General features: G+C 55.6%; 1 protein-coding gene across 5 annotated transcripts; it reads right to left on the minus strand.

Moving 5' to 3' along the window:
- Positions 1-4,116: 4,116 nt before the first annotated feature.
- Positions 4,117-24,093, minus strand: NADK (NAD kinase). 5 transcript variants are annotated; one of them, XM_043485324.1, is made up of 12 exons: positions 23,875-24,064; positions 14,341-14,562; positions 12,757-12,840; positions 9,479-9,608; positions 9,124-9,232; positions 8,926-9,011; positions 7,949-8,051; positions 7,442-7,596; positions 7,192-7,291; positions 6,958-7,127; positions 6,274-6,356; positions 4,117-5,848 (listed from the first exon to the last, which is right to left on the minus strand). In XM_043485324.1, the coding sequence occupies exons 2-12, from the start codon at positions 14,511-14,513 to the stop codon at positions 5,668-5,670; spliced, it is 1,374 nt and encodes a 457-aa protein (XP_043341259.1). In that variant the 5' UTR covers positions 14,514-14,562; positions 23,875-24,064; the 3' UTR covers positions 4,117-5,667. The 5 variants fall into 5 exon arrangements, with proteins under 5 accessions (XP_043341259.1, XP_043341261.1, XP_043341260.1 ...); XM_043485326.1 differs by having other exon boundaries at positions 6,958-7,115; positions 23,875-24,061; XM_043485325.1 differs by lacking the exon at positions 23,875-24,064 and adding an exon at positions 23,385-23,697.
- Positions 24,094-26,103: the final 2,010 nt, after the last annotated feature.

Consider the following 26,103-nt stretch of genomic DNA (forward strand, 5'->3'; position numbering starts at 1 on the left):
TGTTGCTGGTCAGTGAGTTACTTGTACTCAAATAATTTCAAAAGCAATTGTATGAAAAGTAGCAAAAGCTTTATAGCTGAGTCTTTCTTACATTTTATCTGAGACAGTTCTTTTTAACAATTCTGAAATGACGTCGGGGCGCCAAATCACCTTATCCTCTTGGGCTGGCCACTCCAGCACAGAGGACAGTGTTACCCAGTCCTTTGACCATGGCTGGAGGAAGTCTTTGCTCCGTGGTCACACTTCCAGAGTTTGTATCCTGCCCCCTTTTGTCTTGTTAATGATTTTTCACCTGAAACAAAGCAAAAAAACAGCCATTTATTTTACCAGAAAGTCAGGTTTGTTTCCCTTGTGGCTCAGCTGTTAAAGAATCTGCCTGCAATGTGGGAGACCTGGGTTCGATCCCTGGGTTGGGAAGATCCCCTGGAGAAGGGAAAGGCTACCCACTCCAGTATTCTGGCCTGGAGAATTCCATGGACTGAATAGCCCATGGGGTCCCAAAGAGTCGGACACGACTGAGTGACTTTCACTTTGTTTCAGGTTTGTTTGGCAGCAGCAAAGAATTATAACTCAGGACATGCAACTGTGATAACCACATGCAAGTCTGGTAAAGCAGAGAGGACACTCTTTTATAGAGGAGGAAGGGAAGTTGTTATTAACAAGCAGTCCATTAAAGGAAACATTGGAGTTTAAATAAGGTGGCTTCTCATTGGCTGAGCCGTTGCCAGGCAAAAAGATCTGCCTGGTAGTGGCGGTGAGGTGGCTGCTCTGGCCACAGGTGCTGGGACTCTCTTCCTCTCTGGTTCTGTGTGGACATCGGGGATACATGCCTGAGGACTTCTACCTTGTGGCCTCCCAACTCCATTTTAGTTGAGGTGTCCCTTGATTAATTTTCAGATAATTCCTCTCTAAATATTTGCAGGAGACATGGCTTTGCTGCCTGTGAAGGGCTGTGTGTGACTTCCAGTATCAGAGAAGCCACAGGAAGGATCTGAGTGGTTTTACCGACGTTTGCTGGAGTTTCGACTTATTCCTTTGACTTGATGCCAAGTAGAATTTGGGGTAAAAGACAGTAGACCAACCAGGATTCTTCACACCCTTGTCATCTTCAAATAAGATCGTTTCAGCCTGTTTGCTTATTTGCAAGTTAAATACAATACCTGTTAGGAAGTTGTTCTTATGAAGGAGCCCTAGCCAAACCCCCTACCCTGGCCCCGCTCCCTGAAACATCCTGCACAGCCCCTTCCCTCGCATCCCCCCATGGCATGCTGGTGTCTGCTGGAACCTCTCAGTCCTTCCCTACCGCCAAGCCAGTCCCCTGCCCCTCGCACAGGCTTGGCCTGTATCCATATCTTGGTCTGAAGTGATGGCTGCAGTCAGGTGGGCCCAGAGGAGCCCATGTTTCGAGGGAAACATGAGATAGCAGCAGATGTGGACCTGGGCCCAGGAGCCCACAGGGTCGGTCCCGAGAACCGGGTCGTGATCGGAGGGTGGGAGAAAGGGTATGGGCCCCCCACCTCGAACCTCCAGACCCACTACAGCACTGACCCACATGATGTAGCTTCCAGGGCGCCCATCCTGACCACAGCCCCTCCAGGCCCATTTTCTATCCCTGCACATTAGGCCTCAAGGTGTCTCTGTGTTGCACGCCATCCACATTCGCCTCACCACACCTTGGGGTGCTTCTGGGCACCTCTACTGGCCTCCCCTAATTAAGACATTCTGGAGGAGGGCAGGTGGAGTGGTCAGCAGTGTGGGGTCATCAGAGCTGCCAGGGCAGAAGGTGGCGAAGGCTCAGACCAGGGGCAGGTAGCCCTTGGGCACCCAAGGCATTGGGGTCTGAGCCTGTTCTGGGTGTCTGAGGGTGGCGGGATCCCAGGACGTGGTCCCCTGGGAAAGGACTTCACAGATCTTAAGTACCATCCCAAGCATGCGGGCCTTCAGACCCAGCTAGCGGGCAGGGCCTGGAGGGGAGCCCCACCGTCAGGTGAGCCCACTGGGGTCTGTCTGGGCCTGGGCTGGGCCCCTGGCCACCCCAGGTCACTTGACTGGAGGGAGTTGAGGCGTCTGGTGCCCTCCTGGGTATTTCCTTCCAGGCTCTGGGACGCTCCCTCGGGATGGCCAAGCAGCCCTTCTGGATGCTTCCCCTGGTCCTGTGGGTCCACTCACCTGCCATCCTGGCTATCACCTCAGCCAGTTGCTTCAGGGGAGCCAGGTTTCCGTCTAGTATGGGCACTGTGCCTTGCATATGGAGGTGGGGGCTGCCATAGCTGCAGCCGCTAGGGCCTCTGGCTCGTTCTGACTGGCAGGTGGGGAAACAGGGACAGCACCACTTTGGCTGCCCTTTGGGTACCCTTTCCACATGCCCAGTGGCATGACCCCTGCCCTGGCTGACCCCCCCCAGTCCCCACCTTGGCCTGACCCTGGGGCTCAGCCTATGAACTCCATGGGGGTGGGAGGGGACATCTTAAAGTCACCCACCGGGCCCCAGGGCGGCAGGTGGCCCCTTGCGGCTTCAGACCAGTGTCCAGGAGTGTCCTGGGGACCCAGGGGCCTCACCAAGCTCCCAGGAAGTTGAGCTGAGGTCAGGCTGTCCATCTGTCCCCAAGGCTGCCTGTCTGGAGCTTCTGGGGGCGAAAGGCCCTCCCCATAGCGTGCCCAGACCAGCCCTGAGTCCTCTGTGGGCTCCTCCCCCTCCTTGGCCTCGCCCACCCTGACCTCACCTCTTTCACCAAACATTCTGGTGTTTCCTGGTTTGGACGCAGCCCAAGCTCCAGCCTGGCCCTTCTGAGGTGAAATGTGCGAACAGTGGCCAACTCCCTGATGTGATGACTCAAGTACCCCCACCCCTGTTCCCAACACCCCGTTCCCAACTTCTCTGGACTCCTCCGATAGGCCCCCCCTTCCCCCACAGGGCCTCCATCTCCACAGCAGTTCTCACTCCCAGTTGGCACCCTGGCACTTCCAGCGTCCTTCTCGCCAGTGGCTTCTGGGTGTGGGAACCTCAGCAGGACAGGCCTGGCCCAGTCTGCCCCAGGGCAGGAACTGCTGGACGTGGAGCCTGATCTGAGATAGAAGGGAAATCAGCTGGGTGGGTGCCCAGCACTGAGGCCTGGGAGGACGTCAAACAGGCCAGGAAAGGCCACCACCCTGACAATTGGGATGTCTGCGGGACCAAAGGCCTGAGCCCACAGAAATGCCCTCCCGTCCTGCGGCCTCTGTGCCTCCAGCTCGCCGCCCCCTTCCATGTGCTCTGCAAAGCCTGGAAGGTCAAGGTTCAGAGATCAACAGCCTTTGGCAAGAACGGTGACCCTGCAGGTGGTGCCTGTGCCCACAGAGCCTGCACCTGCGGTCCAGAGACCCCGGCCAGTGGGCTGACTCCTGCCCTCAGGTAGACTCTCTGCTCGTGGAGCAGCAGAGCCCAGCCTGGGGTCCACGCATGCTCAGCTAAGTCCACAGAAACTCGGGCTCCGACAGCACGCCTGCCCCACTGCCTGCAGACACACTGGCTTCCTGGCAGACATGCTGGCCACGGAGCCCCACTGCAGAGGAGATAGCAGAGGTCTCACAGCCACTGAGACTCCTGGGCAAGATGGGGTCATACTCCCACGTGCGCCTGGATGCGAAGGGAGCCGGGGAGGCAACCACACACACATGCCTCTGACCCCGACAGGAAGGCCCTGGGCTGCTCCACAGCTGGGGCACCCACTGCGCCTGTCCTGTGCTGGCCTCACAGCAGTGCCCACAGGGTGCTTGTCCCAGCTCCCAGGCTCCAGCCCACAAGGCTGTGTCTGCGTCCAAAGTACCTGCTCAGGCTCTTGGCAAAGCCTGGCCCCAGGCCCGAGACGGGGAGGCCCAGAACCAGAGAGGGGACCATGCTCCCACTGGCCTCCGTGGGGCACCCTTGGCCCAGAGCTTGGGCTCCTCCTGCAGGACAGGCCTGGAAGCCTGTCCCCAGGATGTGACAGGTGGGGTGCTGCTGGAGTGTGACCCCCCCACACCCTACAGGTGTGCCAGGGGTAGCCTCAGTGCATCTGGACTCCCCAGGCCTGCCCACCGACTCCGTGTTTTGGTGTTGGTTACAAAGAACCAAATAAAGTTGTCGCTAAACCCCAATTTTTAAACAAGTCTGTTTATTGAAAGAATCTGAAAATAGTAATAAGGCTTTCAACATTTAACAAATTTCAAGATATTAACAATATGAAACATTAAGAATTTACTTCAAAAACCCAAAGTTTCCTAGGTCATTCCCCATCATTCTGCAGGACTTGGTCTGCACCTGCTCTGTTGTCTGAATGTGTGACCTGCGCTCTGACCACTCTTCTAGACCTAAAGCTGGGGGTGTCACCCCCTCAGCCTGTGGGAGGCCTGGTGGGCCACTCTCTGTGCTGGAGCTCATGGGCAGAGGGTAGGAGCCCACCTCCATCCCCAGCACTGGCTGAGCTGTCCAGACAGCCACTCGGGTGGACAGCACCCAACAGATATGTGAACCGTGGCCACAGTGCTCAGGCTGCAGGGCCAGCCCTAGAGACCCCAGATGCCCTCCTATCAGACCATCATGTTCCAGACAGGCAGAGCTCAACCTCCCGGCCCCCAGCCCTCCAGAAGTGAGTTTGAGAAAGTACAGGCCCTCCATTCTTTCTGGCCAATTTCACAGGTGAAAATGCAGCTCAGAAAGAAATGAATTACTCAAAACCAGGACGCCCATTAGGCACCAGTAACCAGAGGCCCACTGACCACAGCCCCCACCAGACTCCATGTGGGCCCAGCCCCAGGCAGCTGGTCAGCCAGCAATAGAGGCATAGGGGCTGGAATGACAGACATGCACTTGAAGCCAGGCCCCTGGGGAGAAGCCAGAGCAGCAGCAGTGCCTCCCCGGCCCACCAAGCGCCAAACCCTCTGAGCAGAGCCACCCAGCTCTCTAGATGGCCACTTGGGCAGCACAGAATGGTCCCACTTCACAGCACAAGCCCTCCCGCAGAAATCTCACAGTGTGTACAAAAAAATCTGTACGTAAGCACTCTCAGAAAAGTTTAAAAGAATCTCTAAAAAGTAGACACAGGATTGAAAACACCTTCCAGGGTGGGGAGGCACGCCCCTGCTTCCCGAGGAATGTGTGTGGTCCGGGCCCTGCCTGCCGCGGCATCACCAGAAGCAGGGAGACCAGGCCTGGGGACCGAGGCAGGAGGCCCGGCAGATTCAAGATGAATGCCGAGCTGGGGAGCGGCTCTCGGCACAAACTCCCCCCAGTGGCTTTCAGGGACGTTGTGAAGCTGAAGGGAGATTTTTGGCCGTGAGACGTTTATTTTCAAGACTGTAGGACAGACCGGTTCATTCTGATCCCCTCTCAATTTCAATAGACTGATTCGTGGAAGTTTCCTGACAAGGAATCACAAGGAGCCCACCACCTGGCTCAGCCATAACCACCCGGCTCGGCCATCCCCGACTGGACTGGGCTCTGACTGTTTGCCTAGTGGGTGTGCCTGGGCTGACTTCAGAGCTTGTGTGGCCTGCTCACTGGCTTGTTTAGAAATGCAGAAAAGTCAGATTTAAAACGTTAAAAACAACTGATCTGGTCGACACAAGGCAGACTGCAGGCCCTTCCTCTGGTCAGAGACAAGCGGCGCGGGGCCCGTGACATTCACAGAGCGCAGACAGGCCACCAGCCTAGCTCCCCGCCCGCTCCTCCCCGCCCTCCTCGTCCGCATCCTCCTCGTCCTCCGGGAAGTGGGCCTGCTTCTTCCGCACATTCCAGTGCAGACACTGCGCCAGGCTCTCGAACCAGTCGCTCACAGGGTCGCGGACACAGATGGAGGGAAGGGGGTAGCAAGAGGTCGTGATGCTAATGCTGCAGAAGAAAGGAGATGAACGTGGCCCCTCCTGGAACTGAGCCCCCTCATGGAACTGAGCTCCCTCGCTGCCCACTGAGCAGGACCCTCGACAGCCTGGCAGGTGGACCACCTCAGCTCTGCTTGCACCACCTGCTGTGTGGCCTGGCCCCATGTCCTCTGGTGTCATGGGCACCTGGCCATTTTCCAGTCTGGCCCTGAGGACAGCCAGGCTAGGGGCTCAGTGGTGCTGTTGTGCTCCCCAGGACAGAGCCGTGGACCCCCTCACTCCACCCAGGTCCATGAAGGGGACTCCCAGGGCAAGGTGGTGGGAAGACGAGGAGCAGGTGCAGCTGGCAGGGTGCCATCACCCAGGCAGAGGTCCACAACTTAAAGCCTCCCTAGGCCCACCTGCCTCGGCCGCTGCATCCCACAGTCCACATACCTGTCTCCGTGGCGGATCTCCTGTCTCTTTCGTCCATCGAAAGACACCCATGCAGTGTTCCTTGCCTCTGGTGACAGCATGATCTGAAGGGTCAAGCAGCACATGAGTGGGGGGCTCAGAGGACTCTGATTCTGAGGGTCAGATGCATTCTGAGCACAGCTAAGTACCACGGACCCCACCCTGGGGCACAGCACCGGCCAGGAGCAACTCATAGGCAACACAGTGCCCACTGCATGCCACGGTCAGCTCCAGGCCATGAAGTCACTGCACTATGTGGACACCAGCCACAGGGTACAGAGGCCTGGAGCTGTGTCCAGCAGATGTAGCCCTGCCCGCCAAGGTTCACACCAAGGACGTGCTGGCCCGGGGTGGCCTGTAGCAGGGAGCTAGGACCAAGGAAAGAAGAGGTGGATGTAGAAGGGCAGTGAGGCCAGTCAGACACCAGAATGTGGCCCCAAGGGTGTGCCAGGCAGCAGTGGTTAATCGCCTGAGGGCCTCCCCACCCCATTCCCACCACAAGACTGTCCCCACCCACTCAGGCTGAGCGCCCTGCCCCACCAACCAGACCCTCTGGGGCGCAGGACACATGACGAAAGGCCAGAGTGGACAAAGTCCCTCCCGCCCCCAGCAGGGCAGGCAGGCAGCCCCACAAGGGCTCCAACAGACAAGGGTGGGGGCTCTGACCTTCAGCTCAACCCCCGCGGGCACCACAATGGGCCGAAAGGACAGCGAGTGGGGGCAGATGGGCGTGACCATGATGGCGGGCACGTTGGGGTGGATCATGGATGCCCCCGCGGCGGCCGCATACGCCGTGCTGCCCGTCGGGGTGGAGACGATCACGCCTGCGGGACAGGCTGCAGGTCAGGCTCGGGCACCAGCCCCACGCCCCACCCCCGGGCAGGCCCGATGCCCACCTACCATCACCCTGCACTGTGGTGATGAGGTGCCCGTCCAGGTAGACGTCCACGTTGGACAGGTAAGAGGAGGGGCCTCTGTCGATCACCACCTCGTTCAGGACCTGGGGGCGGGACCAGAGCACCCTGAGCAGGCAGGGCAGCACAGGGGCTGCCCCCGGGCTCCCGAGCAGATCCGGCCCAAAGTCCCCGCCCTGCACCCCCTGCCTGAGGGCAAGGCCGGCACCGGGTGAGGGAGGGGCAGGCCCACAGACCTGGTACTGCACAGCCTGCTTCCCAACCTCCATGTCCAGGCTTGCAGCCAGCAACCCGTTCTCGCTGATGCCATTGGGCACGGCCACCTTCTTCCCTCGGGGCTCCTTCACGACCCTGACCTTCAGCCGGCTCCGGAGAACAACAGCTGCGTTCCCTGGAGGCCAGCAGGGGTCACGCCCAGGGAAGTCAGCAAGTGGGGACAGTCATGCCACAGGAGAGCTCCCCGCTCCGCCAACCAGGGACCCCCTCCCATCTTCACACAAATGGAGGTCGACACCCTGGGCTCCTGTGGAAATCAATCCATTGCCGCCCGACACAGCTGGCAGCTGAACTGTGGTGGCTTCAGCTCCTCTCTGTGAGGACAAGGCGTCTGACCCTCAGAATCAGAATCCTCTGAGCCCCAAACACTCAGCGCTACTCTCAGCATCATTAAAAACCTCCCAAACCAAGCAGGATGACTATCCCACATGGGAACTGCTCTCGGGCTCAGGAACATTCCAACTCACCCTGTATCACCTGAGTGACTTGCGACTGAAAGTTCTCGAAGTTGAAGGGGGTCAGGAAGCCCAGGGAGCCCAGATGGAATGCCATGACTGGAGGCACGCTACCCTGTGAGCCAATGAGGCAGGTCACTCGCTGGCCAGTCCACGCGCAAGGCACGCGAGCACCAGCCCAAATGGACCTGCGCCCGGACGGTCCCTGGGAGAGCTGGGGGTGGGGGGAGCGGAGCGCTGCTGACACATGGGGCACAGGGTCAGCCAAATGCCGGGGAGCCAGAAGAAGGACAGCTGGAGAGCCGACGAGAAACGGGGGTAGGGGGACTGACCACTGGCCACAGAGGACAGGAAGGCGCGGCAGGGCAGGATATGGGGGCTCTGACACACAGAGGCCATGCCCAGCAGGCTTGGGAGGGCAGTGGGCCCCCATAGAGATGCCAGGGAAGAGCATGGGCAGCCGGGGCAGGAAGCCTAGGGTGGGACTCAGGTCCCACCAGGTGGCTCTGCAGCCACTTCTGGTGAGGAGGCTCCCAAGGGAGAACGAGAGCTCTGAGCAGGTGGGACGCCCCAGGACCTTCAATCTCGGCCTCTGCCAGTCGCTGCTGCCACAGGCCCTGCTGGACCCCACCCTCCTGCCCCACTGGCTCCCTCCCACTCCCAGGTGTCGCTCTGGGTGCCCACCCAACCTCCTAACACACCCTAGCAAGGTCCCTCCCCGGCAGATCCCTGCCATCTGCAGCCTCCACAGTCCCTCCCCCACCACACCTCCCAGTCATCCTGGGGCTGCTGCTCTCACCTGCTTCTGACTCTTGGCCCCCTTACTCGGCCCGCATGCCAGCTCTCCCAGGGGTCACCCTCCTCCCAGCCGAGCCCCTGGGCCCCCATGCATCATCAGCTGGCCTGGCACAGCTTCCAGCACCCGCAGCAGTCCCAGTTCTGTGTCCTATCGCCTGCAGCCCTACGGCCTCAGGTACTGGGGGCCTCACCTGGAAGAGGGAGGAGGCGTACAGCAGGGTCCCATCACCCCCCAGGCAGATGATGAGGTCAATCTGATTGGAGATGTCATCGTAATCTGGAAGACACAGGAGACGTCAAGCACCCCAAAGGCTGGGCACAGGGCGAGGCAGGGGTACCAGAGGTCCCACGGGTTGGGGGCAGCACCCTGCCACCCAGGGACAACTTGCCTTCTCTGAAGGTGCAGAACTTCCTCTTCACTGGCCCGAAGTGGTCATCGCTCAGGAGGGCGGGGTCTTCCAGAACCTTCTTCTCCACATACACAACCATGTTGTTCTCCTGGAAGGACATGGCGGCATCATCCCCGCCAGGAAGACAGGTCAGGGCGCCAGTCTTCTAGAAGCCTCCTTCTGCATCTCAGGCTTTTCTGATGGGGGTGGGGGAGAGGGGCACGATTCCTCTGTCTCTCGGAGGCAAAGTGCCTTTGTTGTGCTCAAGGTACACGCTTCTGAGCTCCTGCGCCTGGCTTATGAAGCCTCCTGACTTGAGCAGATGGGAGGAGAGCCCAGAGTCCGCCCCACTCACCTCCATCAGGTACGCGCAGAGCTCCTTGAAGGGCTGCAGCAGGCTGGCATCCCGGATCTTCTTGATGACGAGGACACTCTTTGGGGACTTGTTCCACGTCAACCTCTGGCTGGCAGGGTCTTGGATGTGCCTTTGAGAGGAGAGGAGCACTCACACGGGCCCCAGGCTGACCCCCTGGTACCTGGTACCTGCACAATGTAGAGACCCTCCCCATGCCCAGCTGTGCCCCTGCCCGAGGTTCCTTCGGGACAAGGCTCACACAGGGACCTGCTTAGAGGACGTCCCACGTGCACCCAGACTAGCCAATAGAAACTTGGGCTTCCCGCTGACCCAGGTCCACACCGCTGTGTGAGCAACTCAGAGGACCTTTGCCTCCACAGGTAAAACTCAGTGGACCTTCGTCTCCATGGGTAAAACTCAGTGGACCTTCACTTCTACAGTAAAAGCCTCTTTTAAAGCCAGTGGCAGGATCTGGAGCAGTGAGACTGTGCCGTGTCATTTCAATGGCGAGGACATGTCACCAAGCGTGTCCACGACCCTGATGTGAAAAAAACTCTGGTGACGATGACGCGTCAGCACAAGTTCATTGTTTGTCACAAATGCACCGGCTTCGGGGATGATGACGGTGGGGAGGCTAGGAGGAGTGCAACAGGGAGCTCTGCACCTTCTTCTCACTTTTGCTGCGAACCCAAAACTCCTCAAAAAATTAAAAAACAAAAACCAAAAGAAGTCAGCTGGGCCTGCCTGCTGACAACAGTTCCAAGAGTCCCGTGGCGCCCAACCTTGGTCACTGGTGTTGTAAGGGCCTGGTACGGTCTGTGGGCAGCAGGTCCTCCCCCAGGGGCAGGGGTGTCCGAGGCCAAGCCCTCATATGGGGGCGGGTCCCCAAGCAGCACCTCCGCCTGTTGGGAAACAGCCCTGAGGGCTGCAGGCCATGGGAACGGCCCTTCTGATGCAAGTTCCCCAACCAAGACACCTGCTCCAGATCATGCCCTATGGCCGGTGCCTCCCTGAGAACCTGATGGCCCCACCAGCAACTTTCCACACCATGATGAGAACCACTAAACAGGTGGTGGGTCCCTGGCTGCAGGCTGTAACTGACTGACCATCACTCACCCTCTCCAGGCGTTTCTGCAAAGGAGCGGGTCACTCATGACCCTCTGCCGGCGTCTCTGCCAGCCTGGGTCACATGCGGAGCTTGGCGGAGGGTGGTGCTGGGTGCCCAGCATCTCAGTCATGCTTCACTAATGGAGGGAGTGCGATGCACCCCAGCCCCCCCAAGACTCCCCAAGTGTGCACTGGCACCATAACCCCGCTGTCTGTCTCCTCATAACTGAAAGCAAAACATAAAGTAAAGTGACTTGCTAAAGGCTGCATAAAACAAGTGCAGAACTTCCTAAAATGAAAACTCAAACCAAACAAACTGTATTTGATCTTACTGCTCACACCATCCTCTTGTCCAATCGCCTCTAACAGCAAAGGAGCCAGACCTCAGACAACTGCTCCTCACCAGCTAGCCGCTGAGCTTTGCCGCCCTGGGCAGTCAGGACGGGCCCTGTCCAGCTGCAGACAACAGCACTGGGCTGCAGAACCGGCTTGGCCCATGGGAGGGGCCTACAAGTGGAGGGCGGGCACTTGCAGGCCTCTCGTCACTCCACCTGGCCCTGGGCCTAGAAGGAGGGCAGGTGGAAGTCTGCCTGGTTGCTGAGGTAGACGTTGAAGCCCCCTCCACACTGAGCAGGCAGGTGAGGCTCACAGCCCCTCCAGACCTGTGAGTCGGCCACGCCTAGCCACTGCATCGCCATTGGCTCAGTCTTAGGCGCCAACTGGTTACTCAACTTCCTGCTGGGTCACTGCAAAGAGGGAGGCTGACCCCTCCCAAGGAGGCTCTGGGCGCCGGGCAGCATGGCCAGACACCCATGTGAGCCACAGTTTCAAAAGCCGAAGGCATCAGATGCTGGTAATTCCACATGTTTCAACATAACAGAAAACACGCACTCATTGGTGGGATATGAGACAACCAAATAGAAGATAAGACTCTCGTAATCAGCTCCTCTACACTGTCAGGGGAGAAGTCAGGTTAGCACACAACCCCTGCCCCTGGCCAGGCTGTAGGAGGGGCAGGGACCAGTCGGGGAAGGGATCCCACCCTACCAGGGTGCTCAGCCTATCTGACTGGGCTGAGCCAGGACCAGGGGGCAGAGAAAGTTGCTTGCTCAGCCCTCGACACTTCTGGGGCACCTGCTCCTCTGCTTGGAGCACCCCACAACCCCACCTGACCTTGGGGAGCAGCTCAGATGCCGCCCTGAGACCCCACCCAAGGCCTGTGAGGGCAAAGCACACACACCTGGGCTGCTGTGGGCTGGGCAGGGCGGCAACGGCCAGTTATGGTTGGATAGCCAAGGGCCACCAGGGTGCACGGAGGCCAGGCTGTGAGTGATGAGGCGGGCGCGGCAATGCAGGGCTGGGACACAGGGAGGGGTCTGGGCAGCCAGTGAAGGCCACACAGGGCGGGCACACAGCAGGGCGCAGCCAGGCGAGGGGTTTGGGGGGCCAGCTGCCAATGTGGCTGCTGTGTTGGGTGTGGCCCTTAGCCTGCCCCCCACAGAAGTCAACATTCCACAGCTCCCCCGAGGAGGGGGCACGGATGGTCCATGCAGCAGGCAGCCCACCGCCAGGCCTGACAGCAGAGCTGGTTGGAACTCTGCAGTTTCCTCACCAAGCTCTGGTGGCCAGAGCCATTTGCGCGTCTTCTCCCCAAGACAGACTGCACAGAGACAACAGACAACAACAGCTCCTCTTTGGCAGTGTCCAGCGCTAGGAGGCGGCACTGGACGGGTGGAGAAGACAGCCTAGGTCTAAGTGTCTGTGAAATAACCCAAACTGCTTAGTTTTTAACTAGTTTCTCAGGTGGCAGCTGTTGCTAAAATGCAGGCTTATCTTAAAAAAAAAAAAAAGCCATGCCCACAAGGCGGGACTCAAACAAGTCAACTCAGATTTTCAAAAAACACCAACTGACATCTCTGCATTTCAATAGTAATGAAGAGAAACATATGTGAGTCACCAAATGCATCAGCATGCAATACGATATTTTTTCTCCTTGAGTTTTTCCTGTCGAAGCTCCTATGTCCCACTGTGCCCAAGGAGTAGGCCCCACCACCTTCTCACCTGTGGGAGTCGGGGACATTGCCACGTGGCTGCCAGGCCCATGCCCTGCTCCCTGGAGCATCAGAACCTCCCATAGCTCCCCCTCCCCGTGAAGCCCCCCGCTGACTCACATGATGGTCTGGGGATTCTGTAGCACGCAGGCCTTTGGTCCAAATGTGGTCACTGGGCACGGCCCATGCAGGGAGCGGGTCCTCCTGTGGGAGAGGACGCAGGACGGGCCCTCAGTCACTGAGAGACACGCATGTGGACGAGGCACTAGCTCAGACTCTCTGCCATCTTCACTCCAACAGCCTGAGCACCGCCCTCTGCCAGCACCCAAGCAACGGTCCCAGAACACTCACCTGATCCCCAGAGACGCCCTGAGGGTCACATGCTATGGCACTGCCCTCAGAGGGGGTTCCCAGAAACTCCTTACAACAAATGACCCAAACCAGGGCAGGCACCCGGGCTCCACCCCAGAACAAGGGGATGTACCATGGGGCACGGGCCTGCGGCTCTGAATTCTTGTCCAGGCAAGTCTACTTGAGGACCAGTTGTTGGGCTTGTCCTTGGGAATCAAGACCTCAGAAACCAGCCCCCAGCCATCCAGGTTCTAACAAAACGCCCATTCTGAGTTGTACTGTCGACAAAGAAGACAGCACTTGAGCGGCTCAGCATTTCCAGCCACAACTGAATCACAGGGCACCGTGGCCAGCACACGTCCTAGGGACGACACCGCTCAGTGGCCTTCCCTGTCCTCCCCTCAGGGTCCAGCGCCGGTCCTTGGGAGCCATGTGGACGCCCCACAGTGACAGGACGGAGGTGTGTCCATCCTCACAGAGTGCCAGCTCCAGAGGCTTCGTGGTCCCTTTGGTTATTTTTTGTTAATTTTTGGCCACACCACATGACTTGTGCAATTTTAGTTCCCTGACCAGGGATGTATGCCACCTCCCCACTGGACCACAGGGAGGTCCCCTCATGGTCCCTTTCTGCACCAAAAATACTGGCACAAAGACAGCCAAACAGATGGCAAACTTGCTTTCGTCTCTGCCCATCTCAAGGCTCAACAAACGCCAAATCCCCACATGGACAAGGCAGATTTCCTATTGTCTCGTGAAGGGCAACCGAGCCCAGGAGAGTCAGTCTGGTCAAGGGCTCCCCCAACTCCCCAGCTCAAGAACGTGCAGGAGCGGCCGCGGGCCATGGCCTGGCCTCTGGGGAAATGCTGTTCACAGCAGGTTTCTCTAAGTCTGCATCACAGTCAACCTTTGAGAGCAGCCACCTCTGACCTACTGCCACTGCACCAAGTTCAACGTTCTCTGAAGGGAAAGGGCAGGAACGCCCCACCCCACAGAACCAGCAGCCAAGGTCACCCACCCGCCCACTGGGACTCTGACACAGGAGGGTGACCAGCTGTCCACATGGAAGCTTCTATCATCCTTGGGCCCTGCACCCATGGCAGTGCTGGCTAGGACAGCTTCGCCCTGGACTTGAGTGACGTTCACATGACCAAGGCCGGCACAGCTTCCCCACTGCCCACTATGTGCCCAGGGCCTGGGGCCACGCTGGGCAGCACCCCCACACCTCAGCCTCCACAGTGAGGATGGGCACTAGCCGGGGGGAGGTCGGCTGGGAGTGCCCTCTGGGAGGCCATGCCAGCCAGCACAACCCCCTCCTGCCTCCTGAACGCCCCCACAGGCCCAGGAGGCCAGTACCTGAACTCGCGGGCGCTGGCCAGGACAGGCGCGGCCGACAGGCTGCGGGACTTGGCGCGGCCCCGGAGTGGGTGGCCCGGGCCCCAGTCCTCGTCCCCATGGCACGCGGAACAGCGGTATGAGGACGCCTCTGCACTCGGGTCCTTGTTCCCATTGACTTTTTCTTGTTCCATTTCTGCAATTGATGGATGTGGAGGATTTTGGCCCGAAAACCCAGGATGCCTTGATTTAATAAAATAAATATTATTATTATTGTTTTAATAAAATAAAGCAATGTACACACACACCTATACCCCTCATCAGGGAAAATGGCTGAAGTCCAGCCTACCCAGTCTGGGAAGTCTGTTTTCGTCCCAAAGGCACTTAACAACTCCGGAATCTACCTGTGGTTTTCCATGAATCCAGAAGGGCTGGGAGTCCAAGAGTGAAGAAACAACCAGCAGCCTAGCACGCAGCCACATGCTGGGACTTTGATGAGAGAATTAATGGTCATGCGGTACCTCTCACCCAAAAAAGTCTGGGTGAACACGACTGAAGACCAACCATGGGCAAACACTGCACCCTCGTCCTGCAAACAAAGCCACGCTTTCCTCCAGTGCCAAAGAAACACTTGCCCAAACTGACTTATTTGGTCCTCAAAGAAAACTTCAATTTTCAAGAGCTTCATCTCCCAACCACATGCAGTAAAGCAGGAAAAGATGGAAGCAGACGCAAAACAACAGTCCTCAACCACCTGGGAACATCTCAACTTCCTCCTAAGCCACTGAGGGCACACAACCACACCCATACCCATGTGACGCTGCAGTTAAGAGGGAGCACAAGCCTGGTCCACGCGCCCATCCAGACCCACGTGATGTTATAGCAAAGAGGGAGTGCAGGCCGGGTCCGCACACCCACCGAGCTGCCCCCAGGTCCTTGAGAACAGCAGTCAGCAGCGGAGGCCTAGTCAGAGAGCCGGAGCAGGAATCAAACAAGCGTAAGAGAAGTGACAGAAATATGGCAGAATCCAGAGCGATGACAAGTAGAAAGAGCAGAGCAGAGCTTGGGCAGAAACCACATGAAGAAGCCAGTTTGGATGACTCTGAGAATTTGGGCCAAAAGGTCATTTTCTTAGGAAAGTGCTAACAGGAGAGGCCTGGCGTTGCTGCTGGGGCCATGGGACCTGCCTGTCCTCCGCGCTCACAAAGGCCCAGCAGCTCATCCTGCCTCATGGCTCACGATGCCCTGAGGACAAGGAAGGGGAATGGGGCGGGACCACAAGGCAGGTGCTGGCATCAGAAGGGACAGTGCAGGGGCCACAGAGAAGCCCGGGGCCTCTACGACGAGGTTAAAGGTGAGGGTCCCTGAGTCCCCTGCCTCCACCTGCACTTCACAATCACATCAGGAGCTTGTGAAATACTAACTCCCACACCCAACCCAGACCAAAGGCTCCAGCAGTCATTAAAAGCTCCTGAGACAGGGTGTTCCCAGGTGGTTCTGTGTTTTCACTGCCAGGGCCCAGGTTCGATCCCCGGTCAGGGAACTAAGATCCCACAAGCTTTGTGATGTGGCCAAAAAAAGAAGAAAAATGAAAGAAACTGAAGCTTAAATATACCATTTACAGTAGCACTAAGATATAACACATGTAGGGATGTAGTTGGCAAAAAGGAGAGTAAGCCTCACTTCCAGTTGTAAACTCGGTCAGTCACGGAGTGTAGCGCACACTGTGGTGGCTCCGGTCAGTGATGCTGTTGTGCTTATCTGAAAGGTGCTGAGAGGGGAAGTCTTCAAAGTTCCCACGAGAAAAAAGCCTGGCGATTAAACGTGGTGACAGACTGACTGTGGTGGTCACTTCACAACACATACAAATACTGAATCACTAGGCTTCATGTAACTGAGGGTCGTATGTCAACTCTACCTCAGTTTTAAAGCACCGTGGACAGAACTGAAAGGAAACAAGTCGGTGGAGAGACATACCATGTTCATAGACCAGAGAACACGATATTGTTAAGATCTCAATTCTTTCAAGCCCAGCCTTTTCTATCGGAAGTAACAAGATGATTCTAAAATTTAGCTGGAAACTGGAAACTTAAAAGCTCAAAAAAAAAAAAAAAAAAAAAAGCCCTGCTGGAGGACAAATGCTACCTGATCTGATGACCTGCTATAAAGCTGCTGCAACCAGACTGTGTGGTACTGACACAGAGACATACACATAGACAAAGGACCCACACGACAGTCAGGGCTTCTCAACGGAGGTGCTGAGGAGAGTCAATAGGGAGAGGACAATTTTTCCTCCGACCATTCCAGGTAAATTCCACAGCCACACCTAACACTATGAAGTTCAGTTCTCCTCACAAGTTGGCAAAGGTCAGCTCATGATGGATTATACACCTAAATGTAAGAATAAAAGGTATAAAACTTTCAAAAAAAAGCAGTAGAGAAAATCTTCATGGCCATGGATTTGGCAAAGATTTTTTAAATAGGATAAAAAAAGTACAAAGTTTAAAACCTGACAAACTGAATTTCACTAAAATTCAAATCTTGTACCCTTCATAAGACAGTGTTTAGAAAATGAAAATATGAGATGACAAAAAATATCTGCTAAATGTATATATGACACAGGACTTGCTTCCAAAATATATAAAGAATTCTTAAAGCTTAGTAAGAAAACAACTCAATTAAAAAACAGGCAAAAGATAGCAACTTTGGGCAACTTCCCCAAAGATACATTGATTGCATCATGAAAAGCACATGAAAAGATGCTCAACATCCTTAGTCACTGGAGAAATGCAAATTAAAAACAGGAGACTTCATCTCACACCTACGGAGAATGGCTGAAATGTAAGAAAACTGACCATGTCAAGTGTCGCGGAGCCTGAGGAGGAAATGGAACACTCAGACAGCACTGGTGGAATGAAAACAAGGCAACCAGTTTGGAAAACAGTTTGGTGGTTTCTTAAAATGTTAATTGAGCATGGTCCATCCTAAAGGAGATCAGTTCTGGGTGTTCATTGGAAGGACTGATGCTGAAGCTGAAACTCCCAACACTTTGGCCACCTCATGCGAAGAGCTGACTCATTGGAAAAGACCCTGATGCTGGGAGGGATTGGGGGCAGGAGGAGAAGGGGATGACAGAGGATGAGATGGCTGGATGGCATCACCGACTCGATGGACATGAGTCTGAATAAACTCCGGGAGTTGGTGATGGACAGGGAGGCCTGGCGTGCTGCGATTCATGGGGTTGCAAAGAGTCGACACAACTGAGCAACTACTGAAGCATGGTTCTGCCATCTGCTACAGCCCTTCCACTCTGAGACATTTACCCAACAAAAAAGAAAGCATGGCCACACGACTTGTTGAGACACCTCAGCCGTGACACGACCGTCCCTCGGATCTGTGCTCAGATGCCACCTGCTCAAGAGAACATCTGTACCTCCCACTCCTACCCACGCCCAGTTCCTTTTCTCTGCAACCCTGACCACCACCTGCTGCCGAGTTCCTCTTCACAGGGGTCTGACTCCCTTGTAGCCCGAGGAGGGACGCTGCAGAAACTCTGCATCTCTTGGGCCTGACTTCACGTGATCACTACTGGCCAAGGGGAGATGACATGCTGGCAGCCAACAGTTCAAGCCTAGAGCTTGGGGACATGTGGGGCTGGGCTCTGTCTGCACACGGTAACACTGACAACCATAGAACCAGACAGGCTCTCAGGACTGAACCCGGGGCACGCCAAATGGATGGATCTGGATAAGAGTCTGGGGGAATCCTGGAATGCTTAGTGGAGAACGCAAGAGTGCTAGGGTGCTGGGATGGAGAGCCCGAGGCAGCCCCAAGTGCTAGGAGATGAGGACAAAACCACCAGCCGTGGGGTGGGGTGGGGAGGGGGCAGAGTGAGTTCACGAGTCTGGCTACACAGAAGGGTCACGAGGCCTGAAAGGACACAGGACAAATTTGCAAGTAGTACAAGAAGGCAGGTTTGGGCTCAGTTAAAATACAAAAACTATGTACACGTTTCCCTCATTTCAGTAAAAACTGCCCAAGATAAAAATGCAATCACTAACCTCACTGCTTGCCTTCTCGTGCTGGCCATGCCCTGACTGCCTCACTCATGTATATCACTTAATCCCCAGGAGGACCCCACAAAACTGCTGTGATGGACCCTGAATTCACAACTTAAAGAAGAAACATTGTTTTAACAAAAACAAAAAACTTGCTTTAAGCTGTTACTAAGAGGCCTGGTAGTGGCTTCACTCTGAGACCTGGAAAAGGGGGTTGCAGAGGATGAGATGGTTGGATAGCATTACCAACTCAGTGGACATGAATCTGAGCAAACTCCGGAAGATATTGGAGGATAGAAGAACCTGGCATTCGGCAGTCCATGGGGTCACAGAGTCAGATATGACTTAGCCACTGAACAAGAATAACATGAAGAATAGCTGTCACAGTGTAGGAGTGTAGACGCTTACCCCAGACTAGGACGACCAGCCACAGGGAAGAGCAGGCCAGGGAGGCCAGGATCACAGTGTGGGAGTGTGAACACTCACTCCAGGCCAGGAAGACCAGCAAGCAGCAGAACCAGTGCCGACACTGCCGGGCCCTGTCCAAGCACTTGACTCAAACTGCCTGACTTGCCCTCGCAAGGAGCTGCGTGCGGATATCCAGCAGACCAAAGCCCTAGGTGACACAGTGAGGAGGGCAGAGCTGGTATCTGGGCCTCTGGCATGACCTCAGTGACACAGACGACAGAACCCAGCAGAGAGGCTCAGGGTCCTGGGAGGAGAGAGGACCCTTCCCGCCTCATGTTCTGGAAAACAGGCCTTTGACGTAGCCCGTCCTGAATGACAATAAGGTTCTCTCAGGGCACACATCCCAGGCTCCAGTAACACGTAAGATCAAGAGACAATGATTACAGGCAGTGATGTCAGAACCCTGGCCAAACAGAACGTGAGGACCATTATCCTGGCGCTGCACCAGCTGCAAGAAGCTGAAACCTGCTTGCCAGGAAAGTGAGACGTGAAAGCTGCTCAGTTATGTCTGACTCTTTGCGACCCCATGGACTGTAGCCTGACAGGCTCCTCCATGGAATTCTCCAGGCCAGAATACTGGAGTGGGTAGCTGTTCCCTTCTTCAGGAGAGCTTCCCAACCCAGGGATTGAACCCAGGTCTTTCGCATTGCAGGCAGATTCTTTACTGTCTGAGCCACCAGGCTGCCTTAAAGCCAGCTGAGCATGCAGGTGATGCGGTAATCCTAGGAGTGTGTGGAAAACTCTACCATCCCAAGAAAACACAGAAATAACTATCTAATTAGAGCAGTACAATCCTGAGAAGGTATGGATGAAGAAGCAGGTGATATGGTAATCCTAGGAGGTGTGGAAAATTCTACCACCCCAAGATTGAGACACAGAAGTAACTAGTTAGGTTACTATAATCCAGTTAGATTACTATAAACCTGGGAAAATACAGACAAGGAAGTAATTAAATCCTACGATGCTGAAATTTTCAAAAGTCTTATAGCTGATTATATAATCATCGGATTTTTACATACTTTGCTATTATGGGCAATATATTCATTCAAAAGAACAAATCATTCTCCAAAGTAATTCTCATCTAAATAGCTGAGATGAATTTATGTTTGTTAACAATGTTTTAAATGCTGCCCCCATCCCCACCAGGGACCTCCACCAACAAGCAGTGCAGAACCTTCTGAGCTGCTCATTGACCAGTAGCCTCTCAACCAACTCTGGGACAAGTGCTGAGATGTCATTTCTTCTGCAGCTAAGTATGCCAGGGATGCTGTCTCAGCTTCTACTTGCAGTTTAAGAATTACATCACACTGACTCTCAGCGTAATGCATTATTTCACACATCCTCAACACGGACACAACACAGAATGTTTAAAAAGGATCGATCGACACCACGTGGGGCGTATCCCAGGAACGCAAGTCTGGCTCAGTCAGTGTAACCCATCACATACACCAACTGATGGGCAAGAAAGTGGAAAAAATTCAACACCTGACGGTGGTAAAAATTCTCAGCAATTAGGAATCAAGGGTAACTTCTTCAGCTTGGTAAGGAGCACCTACAAAAAAGCTACCCCTGCTATTAACTTGATGGTGAAAACATGACTGGGAGCCAGGCAAGGATGTCTGTTCTGACCACCCTTAATCAGCACAGTTCTGCATGTCTGAGTCACAGCAACAGGCAAAGAAGGTAGAGTCTGAAGTTAGAGACAGTATCATCTACAGTCACTGAAAAAATACTCGGATGAAATATAACAAAATACACAGAGGACTTGTATGCTGAATGTATTTTAAACACTCTGATGAAAGAAATCAAAGAAGATGTAACTGAGAGATGCCCTTAATCATGGATCAGAAGACTCAATGCAGCAGAGATGTCAGTTTTCCCCACATTGATCTACAGGGTTAGTGTAATTTCTACACAAATCCCAGCAAGATTTCTTGGCAGATACGGCCAAGTTTCTTCTAAAATGTATGTGGAAAAAGCAAACATACTAAGACTTTTTTTTTTTTTTTTAAAGAAGGATAAAGGGAGATGAGTGACTCTGAAGCCTTCTCTTTAGCTGTAATAGTCAAGACTGTGGCCTTGGGGGAGGTCAGATACAAGTCAATGGAGAACAGAGGGCCCATAAACACAACCACACAAACACACTTGATTAATTTTTGACAAATGTACACAATCAGTTCAAGGAAGGAAAGATGATTTTTTCAACAAAGGGTGCTGAAGTCATTCACATCTACAGGCAAAAAAAGTAAACCTCGGCCTAACCTTCACACCTGACACAAAAATTAACTCCACATAAACTAGAAAGCCTTGATAATAAAATACAGAAGAGAGGATTCCCTGGTTGTCCAGTGGTTAGGGCTGTGAGCTTTCACTGTTGAGGGCACAGGCTTGATCTCTGGTCAGGGAACTAAGGTCCAGCAAGCCACATGGCATGGCCATGAATAAATACACAAGTAAATAAAACGCAGGAGAAAGTTTTGGGGACCTAAAGTTAGAATCTTTTTTTTTTAGACAGAATCTTTTTTGTACATGATTGCAGTTTAAGAACTACATCGCACTGACTCTCAGCGTGCAGTTTAAGAATTACATCACACTGACTCTTCAAAAAGCACACTTCATAAAGTTTAAAAAAATTGGTAAACTGGGCTTCTTAGAAACTTGCTCTGTGGAACCCTGTTAAGAAAGCAAAAAAAAAAAAAAATCAAGCTATAGACAGAAAATATTTTCAAACTAGATATCCAACAGAAGATCTGTACCTATAAAACAGCAAAACTATCAAAATTCAACAGTAAAAAACAGTCCAACTAGAAAGTGGACAAGAGATGACCGGACAGATGAGATGTGCCCATGGTAAAGAAGCAGGTGAAAAGATGCTCCACGCGATGGGCCAGAAGGAACTAAAAGCACAATGAGATGCCACTGCACGCTGACCGGAACAGCCAAACAATTCAGCGCTGGAGAGGTTGCAGAGAAACACCTGCTCACACACCACCCAGGACCAGAACACGTTCAGACACTCTGGAAAGGGCTGACGCCTTCTTATAAAAACTAAAAACTAAACAGACAGTCTAGCAAGTGAACCTGAGCATCTACCCCAGAGAAACACTGATGCTCACAGAAAAACCTGCGCCTCAACATTCACAGCAGCTTTTTATTTGCAGCAGCCAAACACCACAGACAGTCCAAGCGTCCCCACTGGTGAGCGGGCCCGGTCATCAGAGGGAGTGGACATGGACTCCGAAACCAGCTGGGTGCCCCAGGCTGACTGCAGGGCGAGGCAGGTCACATGATAAACGTTCCCATTTACACAACTTGCTTTTCATCCTTTCTTTCTTTCTTTTTTGGGGCATACCACACAGCATGTGAGATCTTAATTCTCCACCAGGGCCCCGTGAAGTGGAAGCTCAGAGTCCTAAGCACTGGACCACCAGGGAAGTCCCTTACACAACTTTCTTGAAATGACAAAACACAAGCGCATGGAGAACAGATCACTGGTGGCCAGGGAGTGTGGGGAGCCTGGGGTGGGCTCCCTAGGTGACACCAGCTCTGAGTCTGTGGTGGCGGACACACAGCTGTGCCCCGGGAAAGTGGTGAACCCCAGTAAGGGGTGTGACAGAGGTGCCAGGGTTCACATCACTGTGCCACGGATGTGGGGTAAGTGCAGGAGTTCCTCTGTATTGTTTTTCACAACTTTCTGGGAGTCTAGAATTATTTCAGTTCATTTTCAAAAAACATCCGCACTGGGAAGTTTTAACAGAAAAGTGTTGGAGCATAATAACCAAGATAAAGAACTTCCCCAGAAGGAAAGGAGACACACCGTGATGCCCCTAAGTAAAAGTCACACACACAAATATAAACATAATAACATGATGCCCAGTGCGAGCTCTCAACATACACCTGCTGAAATACTGAATGAAAAACCAAAATTTATCCCTCCTTAACACTGAGGCAATAAAAGGTACCTATTAAATCTCCCCTCTCCCGCCGGTAGGTGATGTCCAGTGCTGGCCAGGACCTGACAGAACTCAGCCCGCAGAGGGGCAGAGCCTGGTGGGCGGAAGAACAGGATCAGAGACGCCAGGGGGGCTCCAAGGTGGCAGACCCCTCCCCCGGGAGAGGACGCGCTTGGACTGAGGCAGGTATTTGCACACCTGGCTCCCTGCAAAAACAGCCCGCCTCCGGGCCACCTTCACCCAGTTCCTCTTTTCACCAACAGTCTACACACGCATTTGGCCGGCCCCACGCACTGAACTCGGGGCTGTGCGACCGCGGGTCGGGGAGACATCGCAAACGACGAGCCGGCAGCCCCACCCGCAGGACTGGGCCCTGTGCCCTGTCGGTCAGCGCCTGTGGGGCGGCCCGCAGCCCCCGCAGAGAACAGACCCCTCTCGTCATCCTGCGGGTAAACCCGGCCTCCCTTCGAAGCAGCCCGGCCCGTCCACCCCCGAATCCGACTCGGGCCCATCCCACGCCCACCTAAACGGCAGGCCCAGGACACCTGGCCACCCGAGCCCCAGGGCCGTAGCCCGCCTGCCGCACCTGCGGGTCCCTGTCCTCCTCCTCGAGTTCCCGCAACGGGGCAAAGGTCACGGCCAGAGCCCAGGGCGCCGTCCAGCAGGAAGTGCGTACGCCTGGGCTCAGGCCCGATCCCCGGCGGGTGAAGAGGCCCCACGAGAACCAGAGCGCGCCGGACACAGAGGCAGAAAGACCGGGGGCTCGGACCCGGCTCAGGCGGGCCAGTCGCCGGCCTCAGGGGTCGTCGGCTGGGCGCTGGGTTCAGGGCACAGAGGCGCTTTCCGAGAATGAATACAGCGACTTGGACCCCTAACTGACCGCCCCGCGTGAGGGCCGGGCCCGCCACCTCGTTCACAGTGCGGTCGCGGAGGTCGAGGTCTGGCCACCCGGACACCAGCGCCGGCGTCCGGGGCAGGGTGTGGCCAGTCAGTGGGCAGGGTCGTTCCCGCCCCGCCCCCACGACCCTGACCCCACGACCCCGACCCCACGACCCCGGGCAGAGGGCTGGGCTCACCGTTCGCTGCCCCGAGCGCCTGCGGGGCCGTCTCCTCGCCAGGCCGCACCCGCGGGTCCCGGCGCCCCGCCGCCGCTCGCCGTCACTAGCCGGCCCCTGGAACCGCGGCCGCCCCCTGCCCCATGGCCGCCTCCGGCCCTACGGCCACCCGGCCCGCCGAGCAGCAATGCCGCTTCGCCGCCAGTGCGCACGCGCGCTCCGCGCCCTGCGCATGCGCGCCCTGCGCCCTGCGCCCTACGCATGCGCTGCGCGCTCGTCCCGCCCCTCGCAGGTGGGGAGCCCCTCTTTGACGCTGGACCCGGACAGGGGGCGGTACCGAGGCCTGGGTTCGGGGCACTGTGCGCAGAGTGCGCGCGGGCTAGGTGTTGCCGTCTGGGGAGGAGCGGGGACCTCAGGGCTACCCTAGCTGCCCACTCACCTCGCTGTGTCCTAAGCACGTTCGCCAACCCGGGCCCCCCTCCCCTCCCGCATCCCTCCCGGTGGGCTGACTGCGGCCCAGCGAGTGCCGGCACGACCTGCCGCGGACTCCTTAACCACTGCTTAGAAGGAAAGTACTGTGGAATAGAACTGCGGCCCTTGGCTGCCAGCACAGGGCACAGGTGGAGGCAGCGGCCTGGTCGTGCCGTCGTGGGCCTGGCCCATCCCAAGCAGCCCGGCGGGTCCTTGCACACTCCCAGAACCTGAGGGACTCTGGGCAAGGTCTCAAGCGGGGCCCCTCGAGGGTGACCTGCCAACACTGTGCTTTCTCACTGGAGGACCTAGAGAGGAGGGAGGAAGGGGCCAAGAGGGAACTGCTCTCCTGCACCCCCAAGTCCAGGCATGGTGGGTTACCCAAGTCTTGCTGAATTGACACCACCAGGGCAGTGAGTCAAGTGTCCCAGTGGTGTGGTGGGTTCCTGGCTGCGATGATGCAGGGCCTCTGTAAATGAGCCCGGGTGAGCCACCTTTTTCCTCTCCCACTAGGCCTCCTGGACAGAGCTCCTGGCCCAGGCCATGTGCAGACAACGAGGTCTTTTGCAGCAGCCTGGCCTCTAAATTTCTGCATCTCCATACCTGCTACTGACATCTTCTCTGGCTGGGAACTCCTGGCCGTGTATTCAGAGACCTCGAACACACCTGGGCACAGCAAAGGACACCTCTTACATGACCATGGGACCATGGGGTCATCAAGGGTGAATGGCAAGTGGGGCAAGGATGGCGGGAATTTGGGAGGATTTCTCAAGCTCCAAACTTCCCCATATTTGGTTATTTTGTAAACCCAACCACTTCCTCAAAGTGACCCCCAGCCACACCCACAGAAAAGAAAAGCCTTTTGAGTTGTATTTTTTGGATATTATTAGCATAATAATACGAATGCTTGGCTAGGCCCCCCAAGAACCTTCTAGGGCAAGCAGAGTATGCAGAGAAGGAAGCACTGGCCTGGTAATTAGACAAGGTCACCCAGCAGGCACCCTTCCTGTGCACCCTTCTCTAAAGGGAACTTGTGTGGTGTGTGTTTGTGACCATGGAGGTCTGTCCACCCAGGACCTCAGGCAGGAGCGCTTCCGCATTTCAGAGATGAGAAGATGGGGCTGTGGCTTCCCTCAACTGAACCTGTTGTGCAATTTCTCCCAGCAGGCCCTGAGGCTGCCCTGGGACCTCAGAGCCTCCAGCTTACACCCTGTGGTCCAGAAGGACAGTGCAGGGAGGGGCACTTTAGGCCTCTGGAAGGTTCCCGGAGGAGATCTTGCTTGGGCTGAGAGCAGGGCTGAGCTGAAATGAGCTGGGCCAGGGGGCAGAGGGAAGGATCAGCAGCAGGAATGCAGGCAGGTGTAGGGATGGGGGATTGATACCAGTCAGGCCCACGTGGGCTGGGCAGGGATGCTGGTGCGCCTCAGAGGGGCTGAGGGTTCAGGAAAGGCCATGGGCGTGACCTTTCACAGTGCCACACTGCAGGACTCTAATGTTTGTGTTCTTTTCTGTAAACATGGCTCCCCTACCATGTAAGCTTTAGATACCCCAAACCTGGACGCCTCCTCTTCCAAGTGTGGAAAGATGGGGGACAGCAAGGGTGGGGGATGGAAATGGAGGAAGTGGGGCTATAGAGGGAGCAGACAGGGCTGCCTGCCCAGAGCTGGACTCACTCAGGCAGGAAGCACCTTTGGATTTGGGTGCAGGGTCTGGAGACAGCACTTCTCTTTGGGGTCCTGCTCCAAGCTCTTGGGGAAGTAGGCCTCAGCTCTGCCTGGC

Source organism: Cervus canadensis, chromosome 13 (genome assembly GCF_019320065.1).
Source record: "Cervus canadensis isolate Bull #8, Minnesota chromosome 13, ASM1932006v1, whole genome shotgun sequence".
Taxonomy (NCBI): domain Eukaryota; kingdom Metazoa; phylum Chordata; class Mammalia; order Artiodactyla; family Cervidae; genus Cervus; species Cervus canadensis.